We start from the raw sequence: 23213 nt of genomic DNA, 5'->3' as shown, positions 1-23213 counted from the left end.
TTCACACACAAAAAAAACACCACTTTTCAGCTCTTTATATTCAACTGTAACTGGATTTCACTGCAAACTTTGCGACTTGCTGATGTTATTTCAACCTGTCACCAGCAAATGCCAGGTATCAGGCAGTGAGGCAGCAGATTGACATGTATTGCAAACGGATTCACCTACTGTATATTTTATACATGGACAATTGAATTTGCAGATTTGAATTCACAAACACTTTTTGAACTGTTGTACATGACTGTATAGAATTGGATTTCACTGCAAAGTTGAGAGTTGCCTAGTGTTTTTTTTTTTCAACCTGTTACCAGCAAATGCCAGTTGCCAGGCAGCAGATTATTTAGAGGTGTTTTTTACAGTAGTTGTCCCAGATGCAAAGATTCAAGCCTCAGGTACTAAGGTATGGAAAAAGTAAAGTGTTTATTCTCAAAAACAGCAGTTGAAATTGAAGGAAATAGTCTCCAAAATAAGCCTAAGTTGCACCAGAGAGCATCTAGAACCCCAGAGCTTCCAGGGCCCTAGGCGGGCCCTGGACCCCGGCCTAAGGGACTTCGCGCTTCGCGCTCGTGATGTGCGCTTCGCGCACATGCGCTTCGCGCACCTTATTCACTTCAGATTTTTTCAGACTTTTTTTTTAACCAGCTCTCACACCCCTGAGTTATGTAACATCTGAATAATATCACCGGTCAAGGTTTTTGCGCAATCATCTCAAGCATAAGGTACGAAAATCACATTGTATTTCAAATCAGTCTTTCTGTAAGTAACAAAGCAGAATCCAACTGAAAATTAATTGGGACAAGTTGTATTCACACCTCAATAATGTTCAACAGATTGGACAAGTTAAAATGTAAACACTTGACCCTGTGCGTGTTTTAATAACCGGATTAACAAGAGTGTGTTCGATAAACACTCAAACATCCGACGGTGCTACACCCACTAAAAGACACACCTCTTTCACCCACACACCCATTATTAACAGAAGATGGTAGGTTTTGATGGAATAAAATAATATCGATTATTCTAAAATCATACTCGGAGAGGGGAAAACTTTTCTTTTCCACCTAACTTCTCCATAGGACGATCAGGCATGATTTTATTTCGCATGTAGAGATCGTTTAAGGAAATTATGTCTTAATATGATATAGCTTTGACGCCGTCTCTTGCTTAGATTTTGAGAAAATGATCACGTGACAACTCACACCCAGGTAACAACTAGACCTGGTCTTCACATAAGGTTTCTTATTATAGGTCCAGAGAGGACCAGATTGGAGTTTTTACCTTTTCACCCATCTTGTATACGGACAAAACGTTTATTCACTATTCCCACTAAAAGACACACTTCTTTCACCCACAGACCGATTATCAACAGAAGATGAAAGGTCTTGATGAAATAAAAGAATATAGATTATTCTAAAATCATACTCGGAAAAAGGGGATTTTTTTTTAAACGACTAAAATCAATAGATTGTGGTCATTTGGCTGGAATATTTTGGAAACATTTTCTATTTAGATAGAAATCCTGTAGGCACCTGTTCGCCAGCAAAGGGGCGGGGGAGGGGGTTGGGATTCATTCGCACCCTGTGGCCACCATGATACGTGCTTGGGCACGGGCCTGTGTTACAACGTCCCAATACAGGTTGACTTACTGGAAGGAATTAACTGAGTGCCGTCGTCGCATTCGAAGACGTTATCGGTGACCTCGTCGTTGCAACCTATCCAGGCAGACCAGACTGGAATATCAGTACTGTTGGGTCGTGGGAATGGTTCATGATTGCTCATGAACTCCTTGACAGCTTGAAATTCCTCGTCGGACGAGGGAACGAAGAGCTGCGAGCCGCCACAGAGGGCGGCAGCGTCGTCTCGAGTGAAGGAGTATGCGGAAGCAAACCGATAGCAACGGTTTTCTCGTTTCCACCAGCCAACGGGACAGATGTAATCTTCATTTTTGACAAGACGGACAAAGAAAGAAATGCCAAATACAAACGAGTAAGAACACAAATCATGTACGCACACACACCAAAAGCACAGTATACGGTATGTGCCAAAACAAATATTTGCTGATGATCAACATGCTTTCTACGAACGTTCCTTGCAAAACTCTTGTTTCATCGCCACAAGTATTTGATATAACCAGGAATGAGCAACCAATCTTAGGTTACGTTGAACTGGCCTGATGTTCATAGAAGACTTGAAAAAGTAATGCTGTACTTCGTGGCTACTTCCTTCATCTTCAAATCACACTTGACAAAACAAAGAAAACTTCTTTTCGTTTCCGCCAGTAGGTTATATATATATATATATATATATATGAAGAAATAAACTGGTAATGCATTTTTTTTTTTGCCACTAAAGAATGAGTTTTTCGACTCAAATTTTCTGCGGCCTCTGTCTTCTTCAAGAGTCTTGAAGAAGATGGATGCCGCTGAAAATTTGAATCGAATAAGCTCATTCTTTAGTGGCAAAAAAAAAATGCATTACCAGTTTATTTCCTTATTTTTAATTCGTGATGCCAGTACGTGAATTCTCAACATGTTTGGACCTAGACTGATATATATATATATATATATATATACACAAAAATACAACACTCTTTCTCTATTGATAATGTCGAAAGTGCAACGAAAAAAACAATTTCCCATCCGAAAGACAACAGCGAATTGAAATGTCATTGAAAGGATTTGTATCCAAGAATGATGTTATTTCATGGCCGATTTTGACCTATGCTTGACACATGCTGTTAACCTTTTAAAAAGTTTCAATCAATGAAGAACGAACTATAAAAGGATAACGTAAATTCTGATAATGTACAAAAATCGCAACACAGCCTCCCGGACGACATCCAACTGATGATGCGTTGTGATGTTTTCGACTCACCATTTCCAAACGTCGGTATGATGAATCCAGTCAAAAGATTGAAAAAGAATATCCACCACATTTTTCTCCGTCTCTCTCAGACGTGCTGACTACAGTAACAATTCGTGATATGTGTAGTACCAAGAGCTCGATCGCAAAGTACCTCCTTGGTAGTACTGCTTCTCACAGGTACGACGGCATTTTCAGACGGGAGAAGTCACCCTGGTTCAAATCTGTCCACAGCCTGTAGAGAGAGCCTTCCCGCAAATCGGATTTTCGCTGTTGTGCGTCCGCCGATCGGTGACGCGCTGAAGATAAAATCAAATTAACGGACTCGTGGGCTGGACAGCGGGATATTTCACATCGCGTAGTCCTCGTACCTTGACGCCGTTGCACCGTAAGATAAATTGATTCATCAATTTGGATGGCATTACTTTGCCCGAATGAGCTGATTATCTTTGTCATATGAATGAGGTTTATTAAATGCCTTCACACTGAATGGTTAATTGATTGTAAATGCATTTAGGATATGAACCCCTTCTAATACGTTTTTCTTTTTCCGAATGAAGACAAATAAGGGACGACTATATGCATAACTAAGTATGTTACATTCTTATTGAATTCAGTGCAGTGGCGGATGGGGGGGGGGGAGCGCACCGGGCGCCCCCTTTATTTTTTGTTAAAACAAAATAAATAAATGAGAAAAAAATCACTCAACTGTCTCACTGTCTCTCAAAGCCATTTGAATATTGATGAATTATCATGTCAAATGCTAATTGGCAATGGGACGCTTTGTTAATCAATCTACGTCGTTTAACAGCTCACACAATGAGGATCGTACTTCTTTTTTTGTGATTTATGAATTTATTGCCCCTTCTCTTCTTTTTTCTGTTTTTGTTTTATTCAAGTACGTACCACGAGGAGGTGTGTCAGCTTACTATTCCTGTCTCTGTATGTTGTATTTCATAAAATCATTTCTCTCTTCTACACATTTAGAGCAACTCCAAGCCCCTTAGAATTAGCGAGATTATTTTTGCTGCAGATTGTACATTTTCGGTCATAATTCAAATGACATGTTTTACTTTTCTGACTAATATAGGTACGATAAACTTACTTTGCCACAACAGAAAAAAAAATGTAAACACGATGTGGGTTGGACATTTTATAAGATTAGAAAAGTAGAAACTATCAGATAATATTTTTGAACTATTCAAAGCCTTAGCACAATGCCAGTAAATAAAGGAAACAAGATATATCTAATGGGAAAAATAAGGATGGGGTAAAGGAATATTCCCCCTCCTTATCTTCTCCCAGCAACAAAACCTCCCAGAACTTATGAAAATGAAGGATAACGAAAATACAAAGGGTATGTGCGACGAAATGAAGGGAAAGTGAGTTGATATTTCAATTCTAGATGTTTCAGTTCAGTTCAGTTCAGTTCAGTTCGATTTTATTTCTGCATTTTTTCAAGGAAATCATAATCGACAACACGTGTATCTATCAGCAGAATAGAAAACGAAATAGTACATTCATAGTGTCATAATCACAATCTTTAATGTATAAACATAACAATGAGACAAGAGCAAAAAAAAACCACAAACAAACAAAATACAAGCAGAGTAAAAACTGAGACATTGGGATAACCTTGAATTGACGACTCGAATTGACAATTTTACATGATATATATCGCCATTTCAAATCTATATTTCCAACGCCGGCAACTTTTGAAACAAACCATCGTTCATTTCATGGGTCAGTCCCACGGAATTTTCCTTAAAAGTAACAAAATCGGATGACTTATTTTATGACAGATATAATAATTATCACTCCATGGGCGAAATGCACTTCACGGATGAAACATGAACTTCGGCGGAGACCACAGTGAATTGGGACCAAAGATTTTACGCAAAGATGGTGATCAGTTTTGCACAACCCAATTTCAACCGAATTATTTTGTGAGATATATGGTTTGCCTCATTAGAATACTGATTAAAATCTCAAATCACATAACGCACAAGGACCGAGTTTTGTACACTCTACTGAACAAAATGACGCAGCGCGTCATAAAGGGACGCAAAATCAGCCTTTGTTGGCGCACGATGCGAAAGCATGGTAGCACACGAAAGGATATCGACAAAACATGTTTGCGTTATTAAAACTTTGATTAGCCTATTTCAGCTCAGTGACCTCAATCTAGTCAAGACTACTATCTGTGCCGAACAAATAGACATGAATCAGATCAGGGCTCAAAATTAATTTTCAAGGCCAATATGTCATTAATTTGCTAATGAATATACCCCCCAAAAGACAGAGTTCGCCTGAAAGTGCATTTACGGCCAGCTTTAATCCTTGTCTAGGTGAATCCAGATAAATCAGCGTACTATTTTGGGCGAATGATTACAATAAACTTGATCGAAAAGCCCCTGCCTTGATAAGAAATATTAACAACTCCACTCATTCATGGTTATTACTTTGAAGAGGAATTAACATGCATGACGCCTATTGTTCCCGCCCCCACCCACCAACTCAGGTAAGGTGGTTATGTACCCGATTTGTCGGGAAGAGGGGTCATTTTTTTTTTTGGGGGGGGGGGGGGGAGGGGGAATCACGATAAAAGTTGAAATATGGGTTTTTGAGTACTTTTTCCGAAATCTATATACATATATTCATTAGAAGCAGTTTTCAAATCTTTCTAGTGGGTCTAAATGGTGTTTGCACCGATCCTCCCGAATATGCTTACATAATGATTACTATGCATTAACATTACTATGGGGGAGGGGGGGGGGGCCCTTTTTTTTTTGCATAATACATAGTTGCACCAGAAAAGTGTGGCAGCTGATTAAGCCCGGAAGTGGCACCAGGAATACATTATCCAAAATGTCTTTCCCCCCCTCCCCCCCCCAAAAAAAAGATGAATCGGAGTCCCCGTTCCCATAAACTGAACCAACCCCCTCATTTAAAAAACAAACAAACGAACAAACAAGAAAAAAAAAACAGTCCTGCTGTGTATGTGCCCCCACGGGTACGGTAGCGTCTTACGTCATAGGGTTTGTGCTATTGACAGGTTGTTGAATTAAAGGTACACAGACCAATGACTCAGGAGGGCGCTCTTTTGTAATGATCGACACCATCGTAGGTATGGACGATGTAAAGGGAGTTAAATGTCAATCAAAGTCCACCACGTATTTACACGTAAGTCTCAGCTATCTAGCAAGCAAACTTTGTTTTTGAAAGATCCGTTTGTATAAGACTGAATCAGCCGGGAGCAGCCGAACGAATTGATCATTTATAGACGTATTCAACCATTTCCGACACATTATACATTTTTCTGTTTGTTGGTTGTTTGCTTTGTGACGTCTGGAACATGGCACATGCGTAAGCTTAGGTCAAGAGCCATCTTTACATAGAATTTGACCAACTCGGTCTCAACTGGTCACAGCGTAGCTTGCATTACTTTGTAACATGCTTGCCTGACAAACCATCATGCCGCCATAGTGTTTTCCCACTCGAGGAGAGTTGGTAATGACCCTTGAGTCTCTGTGTATAATTAACTCTACGTGGGGCCATGTAACAGCCCTCTCGTGAATCCCGGATCCGCTTCCCTTTAAATTTTCGTATACAATGAGTATTCTGAAATAAACGATGCGTTTTAGTCGCTTTATATTATATATCTGACTACCCATACGTGGCTACATTTTCGATTCATTTTTTAATTTTTTTTTTTTTTTTTTTTTTTGGGGGGGGGAGGGACATTTTTGGTGCCACTTCCGGGTTTAATCATCTGCCACACTTTCCTGGTGCAACTTCAGGGGTATATCGGCTGACTACCTAATGTATTCCTATTATATGTATTATGCAAAAAAAAAAAAAGAGAAAAAAAGTTGGGGCGTAGTAACATAGTATACAAATGATGCACAGGATAGAGTGCGTTAGTGTAGGCGTGTAGTGCACTCGAGGGTATTTGCAATTGTGAAACATGCACGAGGCGAAGCCGAGTGCATGTTGCACTACATTGTAAATACCCGAGAGTGAGCTACGCCTCCACTATTAACTACGCCACGAAATAATCCTGTGCATCATTTGTTTTATAAAATGGGTCGAAAATTCGAAAACTAACAGCATTTTTCAGCGTTTTTCACGTACCTTTGTGGGTCAAGACGTCCGAAGATGTTCGTCCCAAACATTTACGCACGTCGCACTCGGAAATCCCGCACATACAGTATAAGTATGATGGGGGTTGGGTTTCCGGACACTTAAGTTCCCGCATGAAAACTTATATAGAATATGCACCCTTTACCTTAAAGACTTGATATAGACTCCTCATATAGGCCTACTAGACAACATACTCTGAAAACGGCGTGAGAATTAACCTGCTAAATCGTTGGATTTGCCCTTCAAAGTGACTCCATGTACGCGTCCGGTCCCACAACGCTTGGTCTACTGTACTGTACAAAGTGTACGTATAGTAGAGTATACGTACGCCACACATGTTATGCACAAGGGAAGAAAGGCCGGCCGGCCGCGTTTTTCTTTAAGACGGCACAGATTGGGGCATGGCGCGTGTTAAACCTATGGGAAAAACGTTGGGTTAGGGTTTTTGGTTATGGTTATGGTTAGGGTTAGGGTTAGGGTTAGGGTTTGATGGTTAGGGTTAGGATTAGGATTAGGGTTAGGTTTAGGGATAGGGTCCCCGATAGATTTTTAGTTTCCCCAATCTGTGCCGTCTAAAAAAAAACACGCCGGCCGGCCGGCAGCCCGAACTAGAAGTTGTTTACAGGATTGACAGCGCGTATGCATGCGATTCAAAGGAGCCGCCGCGCGCACAGACGATCGGCAATAGGATTTAACACGCAGTGCAATGGGACTAGAATAAAGGAAGCACACGTGACTCATTTCAGCGCTTCCTATTGGCTACATTCTTGAACCCATTTTATAATAATTAATGTTTAGCAATTATTAATAAGTAAGCACATTCGGGAGAAATGAGGCAAACACAACAAAATCATAATTCTTTTAAGGCACTTATGAAAAAATATCTTTTTTCGAAATAAGATAATGTATGAGTAATAAGAAATTATGGGGTTCTTATGTTAAAGGGGATGGCTAGTAACTGATCAGTGGGAATCAGTGGGAATGCTTGGGGATGATTGTTCCAATCCTTGTGGGATTCATCTAAGAGTACATTATATAACTATTGTTGTGTGAACATTATTTGCTTCAGAACGGTCTCATATTCAAGTAATGTGCAGTTTAATGCCCCATCACTGTACATGCATGCTACCCTGGAAGTACTGAACTGCACATAACTTGAATTAAATGAGAACATTCTGAAGCAAATAATCTCCACACAACAATAGAAATATAATGTACTCTTAAATTAATCCCACAAGGATTGGAACAATCATCCCCAGCATTCACACTGATTCCCACTGATCAGTTACTAGCCATCCCCTTTAACTCACAAACAGCTTATACCGGTATATTAGGAGCTTAGTAATTTACTGCATGAGTTTTTTTTTCTAATTATATTTATGATTATATCAAAATGGATATTGTAAACATAAATATGTAACAGGCATACACATGGCACATAAATACACTAAAAACAAACCCAATTATGTATTATATGCCCATACGTTAAATTAACAAAATTGTACTTCACATGGCATGCACAGCACAGCACAGCCCAGCACTCACCTCAGCACAATACTATAGTAAAGAAAGACTATTGAAAACTGATAAACGATAGGTATTTTGAATTTTCCCTCTGTTCTTTTTGACCTCACAAATTACTACTATATTTTGGATTTGAATATTGATTCTATTTTGTAGACACGTCCGTTATACAGTTATGTAAATCGAATTTATGTTTCGAATTTTACCCCGAGGCCTCGATCCATGTCAAGCTGCTGCTTATCGTCGCGGTTTCCTGCTTATCTGTTATTATAATGTCTAATAAATGCTCAATTCTAATATCAATTCATTCAAATCCCCTCTTTTCTTTTTTTCCCCCCTGAAATTCGTTTATTGTTACGACATGATACACTTGTATATATTCTGAATGAATTATCAATCATCGTTTTTTGCAACTGCTGATTCCACGATTTCCTTCTGAACATGTTCTTGTGCGTAATACAGTGTATTATGCAATACATCTCATACATCGAATACCGTCATGTTCACAGTGTATGTATTATGTACTTTATTTCCTATGACAGTGTGCTAGCTTCTGCGTTATGTAATGTTAATTTCTAAATATATGTGTTCTTTTGTTATAAGTGATTTGGAAAAAGGCAGAAATAAAACCAAACCAAACCTAACCATCCATCCCACCAGCCCTATCTTGGAATTTTTCAGACGGTTAAAACTAACCCTATTTGGGGCCCTATTTTAGGATTATTTGGGAAAGATTTGGAAACTGCTTCAAATGAAAAATATTTCTGGAAAGATACTGAAAGACCCCATATTTCAACGATTTTTTTTTGTGATCCCCCCCCCCCATATTGAGCCCTTAAGTTAATATACCCTTTTCCAGAAAAATCGGGACGCGCATGACGCGCTTTATGACGCGCTGCGTCATTTCGTTCAGTAAAGTGAACAAAACTCGGTCCTTGTGCCTTATGTGATCTGAGAATTTTAATGAGGCAAACCATACCTCACAAAATGCATCGGTCGAAATCGGGTTGCCACAGCAAAACTGAATACCATCTTTGCGTAAAACTTTCCGCCCAAGTTTATATTTCATCTGCGAAATGCTTTCGCCAGTGAATTGATAATTATCATATCTGTCTTCAAATATAAAGTCATCCGTTTTTCAACAACAGTTTGTTTGAAAAGTTACACTCATTAGAGATACGGATCTGAAATCAGCGATATGTCATAATAAATTGTCGATTTGAGTTGTCAATAATACGAAATTATATCCCTGTGTCCTAGTCGTTGCTCTTTCCAGTTTATTTTTTTCTTCTCTTATATGTTAACATTTAGGATGTAAATGTAATTTCAGCTTCCCTTCATGTGTTCTTTGTTTGCTTTGCCATTTTATCTTTAGTAGTTTGATTGTTAGGAGGAGGTTGGGTATTTATCTTTCCCATCCTCATCGCCCTCATTAGATAAAGCATGTTGCCCTTGTCTACTCCCATTGTGCTAATGCATCAAAATAGTACAAACTTATATCGGTACTTTTGAGTTAACAAAAAGATTTTCCAACTGAGATTTTCCACAATAGACTGACAATATTGGTGTCTCGAGGCAAAATTGGCTCATCGAACGCAAATGTGATAACTAATTAGTCAGACAAAGAAAATATGTAATCTAAATCATTGAAAAAAAAAATGTACAATTTGCCTTAAGAAAAAGATTACCTTAAATCGTAGGAGACTTGGAGATGTTTTATACATAAAAGTGCACGAGAAGTATTTTAATGAAATATTTTTAACGGAATGGCAACACTAAGAGAGAGGATGGTAAGCTGTCAGATCTCTAAGTGCAAATTGTTATGATGCCAGAAGAAGCAGAAATATCACTGCTAAAAGTCCGATGTTAAATATGAAACACCGAGATGGTGTTAAATTTCCCGTGCTCATTTTTTGGTGTTAGATTAACACCTACGGGTGTCATTTCAAAATATACATTTTTTGACACTTTCTCAGTTACTGTTCTTCTTGTTGATTTTGAACTTAAAAATAACGATCTAAAATTTTCCGATAAAGTACTTGATTTTTGAAAAAAAAGGTGTGAACATATTTACACCACAGTAGCACCGCAGTTGATGTGGTCTCCTATTGAAGCTGGACGGGTGTTTTACCATTGATATCAACACCAGCAATATCAAATCAACACCATTCGGTGTCGTTGAATTAACACCAGTGCAGTGTCAAAAATACACCAGCTACAGTGTCAAATTAACACCACGAAGTGCCAGATGAACACTTTTCAACACCATCACAACATACTTTCTACACCTGTGGGTGTGGTCCTCTATTGACACTTGATCGGTGTTAGATTTAATACCCATGGTGTTAAGTCTAACACCGATGTTTTTACAGTGTTGAGCAAACTTTAATGAATTGCGAGAAAGAAAGATGATCCTCATTGCGTGAACTGTCATACGGCTTTGAATGATTAAAAAGCGCCCCAATGGCAACTAGCATTGGACGTGGTATTACGTCAATATTCAAAGAGCTTACCAAATAAACCTTTTGGTGATCAAGGTCTTGGGGAAAGATTATTGAATGTAACAAAATTGAACATACCTTTCAATGTACAGTCGATTCTTATTTGCCTTCTTTGAAAAAAAATGGCGATCGAAGAGGTTCACATCCTAAATGTATTTACAAGCAATTTACCATTCAATCTGAAGACATTAAACGTCCTTCAGTTGACAAAGATATTCAGCTCATCCCGGCAAACTAATGCTATCCAAATTGATGAATCAATTATTTATCTTACGGTGCAACGCTACGGCGTCAAGGTAAGAGGACTAAGCGATGTGAAATATCCCGCGGTCCAGCCCGCGAGTCCGCTAATCTCCTTCACCTCGTCACCCTGATCAGCGGACGCACAACAGCGGAAATCAGATTCTCGGGAATGCTCTCTCTGTACAGGCATCTTCGAAACCACGAGGACTTCTCCCATAATCTGAACATGCCGTCGTCCCTGTGAGGTGCAGTACTGCTCACGAATCGTTACCTGAGGCAGCAAGTCTGAGAGAGGTGGAGAAAATGTGGGGGATAATATTCTTTTTCAATCTTTTGATTGGATCCATCATACCGTCGTTTGGAAATGGTAAGTCGAGAACATCATTAACACATCATCGGTGCGGTGTCGTCTCAAAGGTCGTGTTGCGATTTTTATTTGTATTACCAGAGTTCAAGTTGCCTTTTTTATGAGAAATTGATATGCCTGATTCTTTTTCCGAATGATTGAGATTAGCATTTTTTAATGCAAATTGTATTGAGGATAGCTCAAGATCCGCCGTAAAATTACACCATTTTATGATACAAATGCTTTCAGGAACATTTAAATGCCGATTGTCTTTCGAAGGGTTTCGAAGAATATCGCTGCACTTTGGACATTATTAGTCAGAGTAGCCTCGGATTGCGTGTATTTGTGTGTCGGCTTTCCTGTTTTGCCTGGGGAATTTTTTGGAGACAGAGAAAAATAACGTCAAAGAAGAAAGTTTTCTTTGTTTTGCCGCATGTAATTCGAAGGTGAAGGAAGCAGCCGTAAGGTACAGTAGAAATTATCCCTAAGTCTTCGGTAAGATGACATCAACCTGAGTTTGCTTGCTCTCCCTTCCTGCAATATCAAATAATTGTGGCTATGACACAAGGGTGCTCCTGAAGAGCTAGAAACGTTCGTTTCTTAAACTGTCGTAGAAAGGATGATCATCATCATCATTTAAAAAAAAGAGAATTGTAAATTGTCACATACCTTACATACAGTGCTTTTGGCATGTGTGTGCACGTCAAGAAGGCCTTCACATCGCTTCAACAAATTGGCACCCTGTAATTCAGATGCTTGCTATAATATCCAAAGAGACAAAACATGTTATTTTTACTCTAACTAAAGTCTCCTCTCCCAGGGGTCTATATTTCCTTTCTTTCTTCCCATACCTTTACTCCGTTTTTGTTTTGTTTTTTTCCCATCATGGGTCTTAGCTTAGATCTGCATCTTTTAAATGTTGCCGCTAACCATCGGCATCTCACTTTGTACATATATGGTTATATTACTTATACTCTTTGTGTTTACTTTTTATGTGTGCATGTAATTACGTGTGTTTGTGTTTGTGATTGTGTATTTGTGCACGTGTGCTTGTGCTTGAATGCTCGAAGATACTATCTCAACATTTTGCTTCTTTATCTGGTGATTCAGTTATCTCATAGTCTTGTTTACATAACTGTTGGGTATCTACTGTGTTTTCATCTTTTTTTCCCTAATGGATGATAATTTTGATGATGTTTTTGATGTTGTAGGTAATGACTGTAGTTATATCAATTGCCCTGATTTTCGTTACAGTGAAAAAAATAAACTGTCACTTTTGCATGTTAATGCTAGGAGCCTTTATAAAAATTTTGACGATTTTGTTGTGTTTTTATCCAGTATAAATTATGATTTTACTGTGATTGGTATAACCGAAACTTGGTTTAAACCTTCAACAGATGTAGCTATATTTAACATTCCTGGATATTCTTTTATTCAGTCATGTCGGTTGAATAAAAAAGGTGGTGGGGTTGCATATTATATAAAGGAGGGAATTGACTTTCGGCTACGAAGTGACTTATCTGATACAAATTTGTATTATGAATCTTTGTTTATAGAAGCGAATATTACAAACACTAAATATGTTATTGGATGTGTGTACAGAGCGCCTGGTGCTGATATAAGATCGTTTATTGATAGATTTGATGATACAATGGAAATTGTGAGTGCAGAAAATAAGAAAATATATATTATGGGCGACTTTAATGTAAATTTATTAAATATTAATGTAGATAATAAAGTTAAAGATTTTGTTGACTTTGTGACTTCATATGGTCTATTCTCCCTAATTAATAAACCAACTCGTGTTACGTCTTCAACCGCAACCTTAATTGATAATATATTTACAAACTGTGTTAGAGACCATTTTCATTCTGGTATTCTGTGCTCAGATTTTTCTGACCATATGCCCATTTTTAGCATCAATAAAGGTGATGCTGTTACAGCCGTTAACAGCAAAGGTAAAATATTTCGGCGTGTTATTAATGAAGAGAAGATTAATGTTTTTAAGCAAAAGTTATCTGATGTTAATTGGTCTTGTTTGTATGATTTGTATGATGCTAATGACTCTTATGAACAGTTTATTGATACTTTTTTAATGTTATATGATTCAGTTTTTCCTTTAGTTGAGAAGAAATCAAAGAAAAAATGTAGAAAACCATGGATTACCCCAGGCCTCCTGAAATCTATTAATCAGAAGCATAAGTTGTACTCTAGGTTTATTAAAGATCGAAGTGATGCAAACTTTAAAAAGTATGTGGTATATAAAAATTTGTTGACTTCTGCTGTCCGACAGAGCAAAAAGAGGTATTATGATAATGTTTTTCGGTCTACTCAATATGATATTAAGAAGACATGGTATCACATAAATGAATTATTAGGGAGAGGGAAGAAACCATTAATTCCGAGTGAAATGTACCATAATGGCGTTACACTTCAGTCAGATTTACATAAAGCTGAATATTTTAATAAATATTTTATTGATTTGCCCTCAAAGATAACCAATGATATACCCGCTGCCAAAAGTTCATTTCTAGAATATTTATCTGTGCAAAGTCACTCCTCATCATTGTATTTTACTCCAACATCTGTTCATGAAATTATAAAATTTGCTACTGCCCTAAACCCATCAAAATCATGTGGGTCAGATGATGTATCTCCAATGGTTGTAAAGAGTTGTATACAGTATATTGCTGATCCCTTGTGTGATATTTTCAACAAGTCTCTTTCACAAGGAATTGTTCCACAAAAATTGAAATTAGCAAATGTAATCCCTGTATTTAAAAAGAATGATAGCAAATGTATAGAAAATTATAGACCAATTGCTTTGTTGCCCATTTTCTCAAAGATCCTTGAAAAAATTGTGTATAAAAGATTGGATGATTATCTTCAATCATATAGTGTTTTGATTCCACAGCAATTTGGTTTTCGGAAAAAATGTTCCACGAGCATGGGTGTCTTGAATTTAGTGAATACTGTCGTTAATGCTATTGATAGTGGCAGGTATTGTATTGGTATATTTTTAGATTTGTCGAAGGCTTTTGATACTATTGACCATTCGATACTCCTGTGTAAGCTTGAGCATTATGGTATTCGTGGAGTAGCTCTAGCTTGGTTTAAAGATTACTTGCAAAATAGACAGCAATGTGTAACGGTAAATGGAGTTAAATCACAGTCGAGGCAAGTAACATGTGGTGTTCCACAGGGCTCAGTCCTAGGCCCTTTATTGTTCCTTATTTATATTAATGACATTATCAATTCATCTAGCTTGTTTACTTATTCGCTTTTTGCAGATGACACTTGCTTACTTGCCCACCACAACTATTTGTTACCCTTAATAAACTCTGTAAATGATGAAATTGGTAATATATTTGAATGGTTTTGTTGTAATAAACTATTATTGAATACTAGCAAATCTCAATATGTTGTATTTAGATTAAGAGGGAAAAGAATCCAAAATGACATTGTTCCACTTGTTATAGGCGGTAACCAGATTGATCGAAGCCAAAATGTACGATTCCTAGGCGTTATAGTCGATGAATATTTATCGTGGAAAGACCACGTCAGTTACGTCTGTACTAAAGTTTCTCGTAGTGTTGGTATCATATCCAAGTTACGTCTCTACAAGGGCGTACCGAGGGGGGGTGTTTTGGGTGTTCAAACACCCCCCTTTGCCAAAAGGGGGGTGTTTGAGGTGTTCAAACACCTCCCTTGGGCAAAAGGGAGGTGTTTGAGCTATTCAACACCCCTCTTCAGCAATGTTTAGATGTTGACAAATGAAACAAAAACTGTCTTTACCGCTTTTATTTCCGTTTTGAATTCCGCCTTTCCTTTCTTTTGCGTTCATTTTCTCTCTCTCTCTCTCTCTCTCTCTCTCTTCCTAGTTTTAATGTTTGTGTGGATGATGATACATCATGGAGTTACAAAATATTACACGCACTAAAGAACTCGTGTACAGTACGTGTTAATACTACGTTACTGCACCGCACGCGAAGCTGACGCGCAAACAGTAGACATTCCCGATCCCTGCTTTGCTTTCTGACCGAATCGCGAAGATACATTGCGCATAATGTTCACCGTTTACCGGTATTATACCGTACGCGGTTCCGTAAATTGTGTATGATGCATAATATTATGTGTGTACAATGCATGCTGCGCTGCAGCCTATTATAGGCACATTGCATGCTAAGTTAGTAGTATCAACTACCAACAGTGGCGTATCTGGGGGGGGGGGGGGGGGGCAAGGGGGGCTCGTAAAAAAAAAAACGAGAATAAAGAAAGAAGAAGGAGAAAAAAAAAAAACCTCGCCCGGATTTTGTAACGCTGAAATATAAACATTTTCGGCTCGCTCGCTGCGCCCGCTCGCCAAAATTTATAAAAAAAAAAAATAAGAAGAACAAAACGTAATGATGACGTGGAAATATAAAAATTTCGGCTCACTCACTAGTAGTAATTTAGAGTATTTTTCCAAGTCCTTGGTTTGTTGGCATAAATCGTTATCTATGAAGCCGTCACTATATCTTGATTAGAATTGTAAGATTTAATAACCAAAAAAATGACAAGAATTCCATGTTTTGTAAGGTGAAATACAAAAATTGTCGGCTCGCTCGCTGCGCTCGCTCGCCAAAATTTATCAAAATTTATCAGATTTTATATCACCCTCAAAAAACCCCATTTAAGTGCTCGAAAAAGCAAATCAAGTGGACTTTTTTGAAGTCCCTACCGGGATGGGATTGGGGTTGAACACTGTTGGTATAAATCGTTATCTATAAGACCGTCACTATACATCTTGATTAGAATTGTCATTCGAAGATTTAATAACCAAAAATGACAAGAATTCCATGTTTTGTAAGCTGAAACACAAACATTTTCGGCTCGCTCGCTGCACTCGCTCGCCAAAATTCTTCAATATCTATTACATTTAAATCACCCTCAAAAGACCCCTTCTAAGTGCTTGAAAAAGCATATCATGTGGACTTTTTTTAAGTCCCTACCGGGATGGGGTTGGACACTGTTGGTATAAATCGTTATCTATAGGGCCGTCACTATGATTAGAATTGTAATTCGAAGATTTAATAATCAAAAATGACAAGAATTTCCATGTTATGTATAAAGCTGAAATATAGAAATTTTCGGCTCGCTTCCTGCGCTCGCTCGCCAAAATATATCAAAATTTAGGGTTGCCTATTACATTTAAATCACCCTCAAAAGACCCCTCTTAAGTGCTTCAAAAAGCATATCATGAGGACTTTTTTAAAGTCCCTACCGGGATGGGGTTGGGGTTGAACACTTTTTCAGAAATTAGGGGCGCAATTTTCGCGCTTGCCATGGGCGCCGTTTTCCCTAGATACGCCACTGACTACCAAGTACAGTCAGTATAGTAGCCTACTGGAAGCAGCAAGCTCTGGAAGCTCTGGGAGTGGCAAGTTACTTGCTACTCAATGTAATTAGTAATAGCACATGGACTTGGTAATCTTTAGTAATAGTAGATATGAATTTTTTCAGTGACTGAAAGTTAAAACTGAAAGATAACTGAGTGTGAGTTTACAAATTGTGGTTCGATGACTTGATTGCGCCTAAAATTCACTAGATATCTAGGTCTAGGAACAGTGGCGTAACTACGGGGGCATGGGGGGGGGTACGAAAATGGTAATTCAAGGGTTAGTAAACTGCTTTTGAAATCGACATGAAAGGATGATCAAGAAAAAAAGATATTTTTGTAAGATTTCTTTTAACCACATGATTAAAGAGGTATAACATTGTTCAAAAAGCCCGGAGACGACAAAAGATTGTGATTCAGCGTGATTCCTGGTTGGCATTCTGAATATAAGCAGGATGTGCGCAGTGTACTCAGAATATCAGAATGGCAAAAAGAGTCGCTGCAATGTTGCGCAATGTTTGATAGGTTGTACACATTTGCTATCAAAGCTTGATCATTGATTTTGCAGTGTTGCTTTACATACTAGTCTATATTAAAATGCCTTGCATTGCCAATAATAAGACTTGACCTTGGCTATTTCCTAACTTTTCCATCTATATGAAACACACACACTCACAAACACAAATTAGGGGATGCTCTATATAAAGTGCAGATTTTGGACATCCTTCTCCCGCTTGGTCACTTCGACGCCCCCTCGCTGGTCATACCTCCCCCAATCATGAACATAAACCGACACCCTTGACTACCAGTGGCGGATCCAGGGGGCGCACCGGGCGCCCCCTCCCTCCAATGCGAAAAAAATAATTATAATGTAGCTACAAACGACAGTTTTTGAACGGTAAAATGTCAAAATTTTCAAGCTCGCTCGCTTCGCTCGCTCGCATTTAACCGTTATATGCCATTCTCCTGATGTTACTGCCAGTAATTGCCAGCAGTTGCGCCCGGTGCGCCCCCCCCCCCCCCGAATTTCCAAAGCGAAAAAATATAAACGGCAGTTTGGGGACTGTAAAATGTCAAAATTTTCAAGCTCGCTCGCTTCGCTCGCTCGCATTTAATCGTTATGCAATTCTCCTGATGTTGCTGTCAGTAACTGCCAGCAGTTGCGCCCGGTGCGCCCCCTCCCCTTAATTTCCAAAGCGAAAAAATATAGCTACAAACGGCAGTTTTGGGACTGTAAAATGTCAAAATTTTCAAGCTCGCTCGCATTTAATTGTACAGTTATGCAATTCTGATGTTGCTTCCATGAGGTGCGCCCCCCCCCCAATGTCTTGACCCACGGTGCGCCACTGAACACCCCCCTCTAAAAAATCCTGGGTACGCCTATGCGTCTCTATTTACCAAAAGAAACCTTAATTACTCTCTATAATGCCATAGTTATGCCTCATTTAATGTACTGTAATGTAGCTTGGGGAAATACTTATAAGACTCATATAGATAAGTTGATTGTTCTTCAGAAAAAAGCTGTAAGGTATATTACAAATTCAAACTTTAGAAGTCCAAGTTTGCCATTGTTTATTCAACTTCATATTTTGCCATTTGAAAAATTAGTTATCTTGAGTTGCTTGATTTTTATGTTTAAGACACAAGGTGATCCGAAATCTTTCATGAAGGATGCGTTTGTGTTAAATTCTACCGTTCATGCTTATAATACGCGTAAAAGTAATCTCATTCATCAACCCTTTGCAAGAACTCAAACTGCCCAAAATTCATTTGTATATGTTTGTATTAGAGAATGGAATAATTTGCCATTGAGAATTAGGTCAGCCTCATCACTATCCAACTTTAAACGTACATGTCGCATTTATCTTGAGGGAAATTTGTAAAACAAGAATGATCAGGGAAGCTGAATTTAAAAGTATAGTAAAATAGAAAGTATCTTTCTGCAATTTCATGTAAATCATATGTGTGTGCATGAGAGTTTTTGTGACACGTGTTTGTATGATTGAATGTGTGTGTGTGCGCGTGTGTGTGTGTGTGTGCTTGTGTTGCATCTGTCCTATGTAAATATGTTACTATTATACTTCTTGTTAATATGTTTAAAACTTTAGTATGTTTTGCTTTGTTTTATATGTTTATCCGGGACCCCTTTTTTACAAGCTCTGCTTCTTTTGGGGTCCCAAACCATTCATTATTTTTAATGCTGTATCCTTTTTGTAAAATGTCAAATGTTTAATGAATTGGTTAAATAAACTTGAAACTTGAAACTTGAAAACTGTATGATTAGTATTCTTACTCGTTTGTATTTGGCATTTCTTTCTTTGTCCGTCTTGTCAAAGATGAAGATTACATCTGTCCCGTTGGCTGGTGGAAACGAGAAAACCGTTGCTATCGGTTTGCTTCTGGGTCCTCCCTCACTCGAGACGACGCTGTCGCCCTCTGTGGCGGCTCGCAGCTCTTCGTTCCCTCGTCCGACGAGGAATTTCAAGCTGTCAAGGAGTTCATTAACAATCATGAACCATTCCCACGACCCAACAGTACTGATATTCCAGTCTGGTCTGCCTGGATAGGCTGCAACGACGAGGTCACCGATAACGTCTTCGAATGCGTCGACGGCACTCAGTTTACCCCTGCCAGTAAGTCAACCTGCACTGTAGAGCGTTCTAACCCTTGCCCAGGCCCGTAGATAATTGGGGGTAGCAGGGGTGCGAATGAATCCTAACAACCCCTTCTAGCCCAATCTTCGGCGAGCAGGTTACTATAGGGTTTCTATTTAGATTTCTATCTAAAAAGTAATTTTGTATGAATTCATGCAATCATATATTGTATGTATATCATAAGTACATCCGCGCACGCATTAGAGTACTCTCGCCCGTGTCATGATCGCACAGCTGATACTGTTAGCCTTGTCCAACCATCATTATTGTAATTATTGGAGACATCCGGATGATTTGCAGACTTTTACATCTGAACAACTATAAATTTGTTGAACCGAGTACAGAATTTCAGAATTTATAGTGATTGGGATGGGGAGTGAGAATGTTTTCAAAATTTATTACGAATCACAATGAACAAGGATGATGACATGGTAGCCTCACTTTAAGAATGTATATGAGTTAGGGCTCAAGGAAGCAGAACAAAAGAAGAAATCAGGCATAAATCTTACACAGGTGACCTTTTTAAGCAAGCGGGTTGTTACGGAATTACACTGCTACATTTCTGAAGTATTTGAGCCTCCTATGTCATCATCATTGTCCAGTACAGTTACTTAAGGGTTTTCAGGGTATTGCTTTCTCTGCTCAACGACCATATTGATTCCCAAAATCTATACTAGGAGTTGTCGATTTATGTGCTTCAAATTGTGAAATTATGAAAATTGTCTGAAATGCCCCGCCTTTAATTTTGTGCAAAGTGAGAACCATAAAAATATTACTACATTCCTACAACTTTTCTACGTCTTCTACTGCTTTTCTGCTTATACTTTATTCCAACACTACTACTACTGCTACTTGAACTACTTCTTTGATGGCTATAACTGAACCTTGTTTAGACAAATGACGCTTGTGCGGAAATGTTCAAATGCTCAAATGGGCTGAAAAGTATGCAAAATCAAAATTATCACACATACTTGTGCGCACATAACACTAATGCATTTGTTTAATTGACATGAAATGTGCCAGGTTTCATTATAAAATAACATTCAGTGGTGGAATTATAAACAAAGTGATTTTAGAAAATGACGACACACCAACGTCATGGTTGACTGATCACCTTGACAAACAGGATTTTCATTCGTTAAGACATAAGACATCAATGACGTGTTTCAGGTTGTACTAATGAGTAAAAGTTCACACAAGATTTGACAGAAAGAAAGAAAGAAAGAGAGAAAGGGGAAAATTAATTTGTGAGGAAACAATAGATGAGCCTTGATCACAAACGGATCAAAAACTACATGAATCATCGTATAAAATGTGTTTTTTTCCTAATGCCAGGCACGTCGTCGTGGTGGTATTTTGCCGAGCCGGATAACGAGGGCTCACCTGGTTCGGGTCCCGTGAACTGTGTCCAGTACGCCGTATGGGCAAATGGCCTTTTCGATACAGGTTGTAATGACTTTATTCAACCTCTATGCGAAGGTAAGCAAGCCTACTGCATTTATCAAATTTCCCTCGTTGTGCTCGGTGCTCTTCACAGCGATAGTGGTAATTGGAGTGATATTCTGTGCTGTTGTTTTAATAATCCGAAGATATTTCTCTCCGACCGCCTCATCAGATATTCTTCTAGAGTAGAAAGAGGGAGGATGGAGGAATGAATGCCTTTGTTTTATTCACAGAAATATGAATTTCACGTTTTTTTTTTCTTTGCTGTTTCCCCTGACCTCTTGCTCTTTCGGGGACATTTTATAACCTTGTCCCGCATTGCTCCACGTGGGTTTAAAATTGCTTTCTACTCAATAGTCCAAATACTCATTTTCAATTCGGTGACAATAAAACATTACAAATATCAGAATAAACTAGATAGGGGCATATATATACAATGTATATCGATCTATCCAGATACTACACTAATTCAACAGGAATGTAGACGACGACATTGCTAAATTCACAAAAAGAAAAATGTGATGGATTAGCCGTCAGATACATTTTTTTCTTTTCCTTCTTTTTTGTTCTTTTTTGTTCTTTTTTTATCTTTTTTGTACAGCCCCTGCCGTAAAACGCAAGCGATCGAATATGTACAGCTTAACCCGATCTCCCGACGGTAGGCTTGTGAAGGGCTGGTGTCTCGCCAATCACACCCATCGCACCATCTCAAGCGATAGCAACACCCACTGCGCGTCAATCTGTATGACCGATGAAGCATGCAGCTCTTTCAACCACCATGCATGATTCAGTCTGCGAGTTGAACAACAGCACCCGCGAAGCAGTGGATGAGCGGTACTTTCAGAGGAGGGAGGGGTGTGATTATTATGAGTGACAATTCTCTTCTCACAGCCTTGGCTAATTCAAGCAAATTGTACTAGCATACTCTTTAGTAAATTACAGCCGTGACCGTAATCAAAAACAAGTCTAAATCTATACTTGGTCATGAAGGGCGCCCTCTAAAAGTAAGGTTGACCCTGCGTCGACTGAGATGAATCTTAGTTTTAAGAGTGAATGGTCGGTAGTTTCCTCCCTCGTTTCCAATGCAGCTTGATTTGAACAAAATAAGACCAAAGCATTTATTAGGCATAGAGAAAATACCATTTTCCCGACCGAAACTGCACCATCCCGTTAACCCTCTTACCTCTTGTAATAAGCATCTTTGGGTTGTGTAGATATATTTGCTATAGCAAAATATAGGTAACAGCATGCTCCTACCAGGGATGGTATAGTTTTGGTTGAGATGAGGATTTAGATTTTTAACTTTTTTTTGTGCAAAATAATTAGAAACCATTAATATGAAATATTAAAGTATACAATTAGAAGAGGAATCAAACGTTTACTTAAAAAGCGGTTTTAAAATGGATGAGATGCCTTAAAACAAAGCGGTCATGATAATGGTGGGACCCACCTTTATTCAGACCCGCCTGTTTTGCTTGCCTTTTGGATATCTCAGCCGTTTCAAAACCAGTTTTCATCAATCAAACTTTAATTCCTCTTAGAATCGGCCTACTAGAATTGCATGCGGTATAATAATTCATATTAAAAAAATGTAAAACCTAAATCCCCATCTCAATCCAAATAATACCATCCCTCTTGATGTGAAGTGGACACTATAAAGTGATTTTTATAGCTATAGCTAAGGAGAAACTCTATACCAGTCTCCCCAGCCACGAATTAGTTTTACAACTTAGACCCATTGGGTTTGTTACTTTCAGTAACATTCAAGTTTCAAGTTTCAAGTTTATTCAAAGTTTCCACAATACAAAAATTACATAAGAACAATAATATGTAACAAGGAATACATTGTTGAATATATGCGATTAAAACAATTTGCAGAATTGAAAATAAATTGACAATGCATGTAGATGCATTTAAATGTAAAGTGGAGGGGTCTTAGAAAAGCAAGCTTGTATAATAAGAACCCCTGGAAAGGCAAGTTAAGACATGCAATATAACAACTCACTACTATATACAAACATTAAAGCCATAGAATAATTCTACTGGAATTCCTCAATCCCTCACACACACACACACACACACACACACACACACACACACTACCTATTATACATTAATGT

At 38.4% G+C, this 23213-nt stretch overlaps 1 protein-coding gene across 1 annotated transcript; it reads left to right on the top strand.

Annotated features, from left to right (window-relative positions):
* Positions 1–1767: 1767 nt before the first annotated feature.
* On the top strand, positions 1768–21879 carry LOC139739921 (uncharacterized). The gene is made up of 4 exons (XM_071650522.1): positions 1768–1864; positions 19333–19629; positions 20986–21129; positions 21695–21879. Exons 1-4 carry the CDS (start codon positions 1768–1770, stop codon positions 21877–21879), a joined length of 723 nt encoding a protein of 240 aa, XP_071506623.1.
* Positions 21880–23213: the final 1334 nt, after the last annotated feature.

The sequence above is a fragment of the Diadema antillarum genome, unplaced genomic scaffold, assembly GCF_040938485.1.
Source record: "Diadema antillarum isolate AM-2024a unplaced genomic scaffold, OU_Dant_1.0 seq00000821_RagTag, whole genome shotgun sequence".
Taxonomy (NCBI): Eukaryota; Metazoa; Echinodermata; class Echinoidea; order Diadematoida; family Diadematidae; genus Diadema; species Diadema antillarum.
Note: the sequence above shows the minus strand (reverse complement) of the source record. Positions and strands in the feature narration are given on the sequence as shown.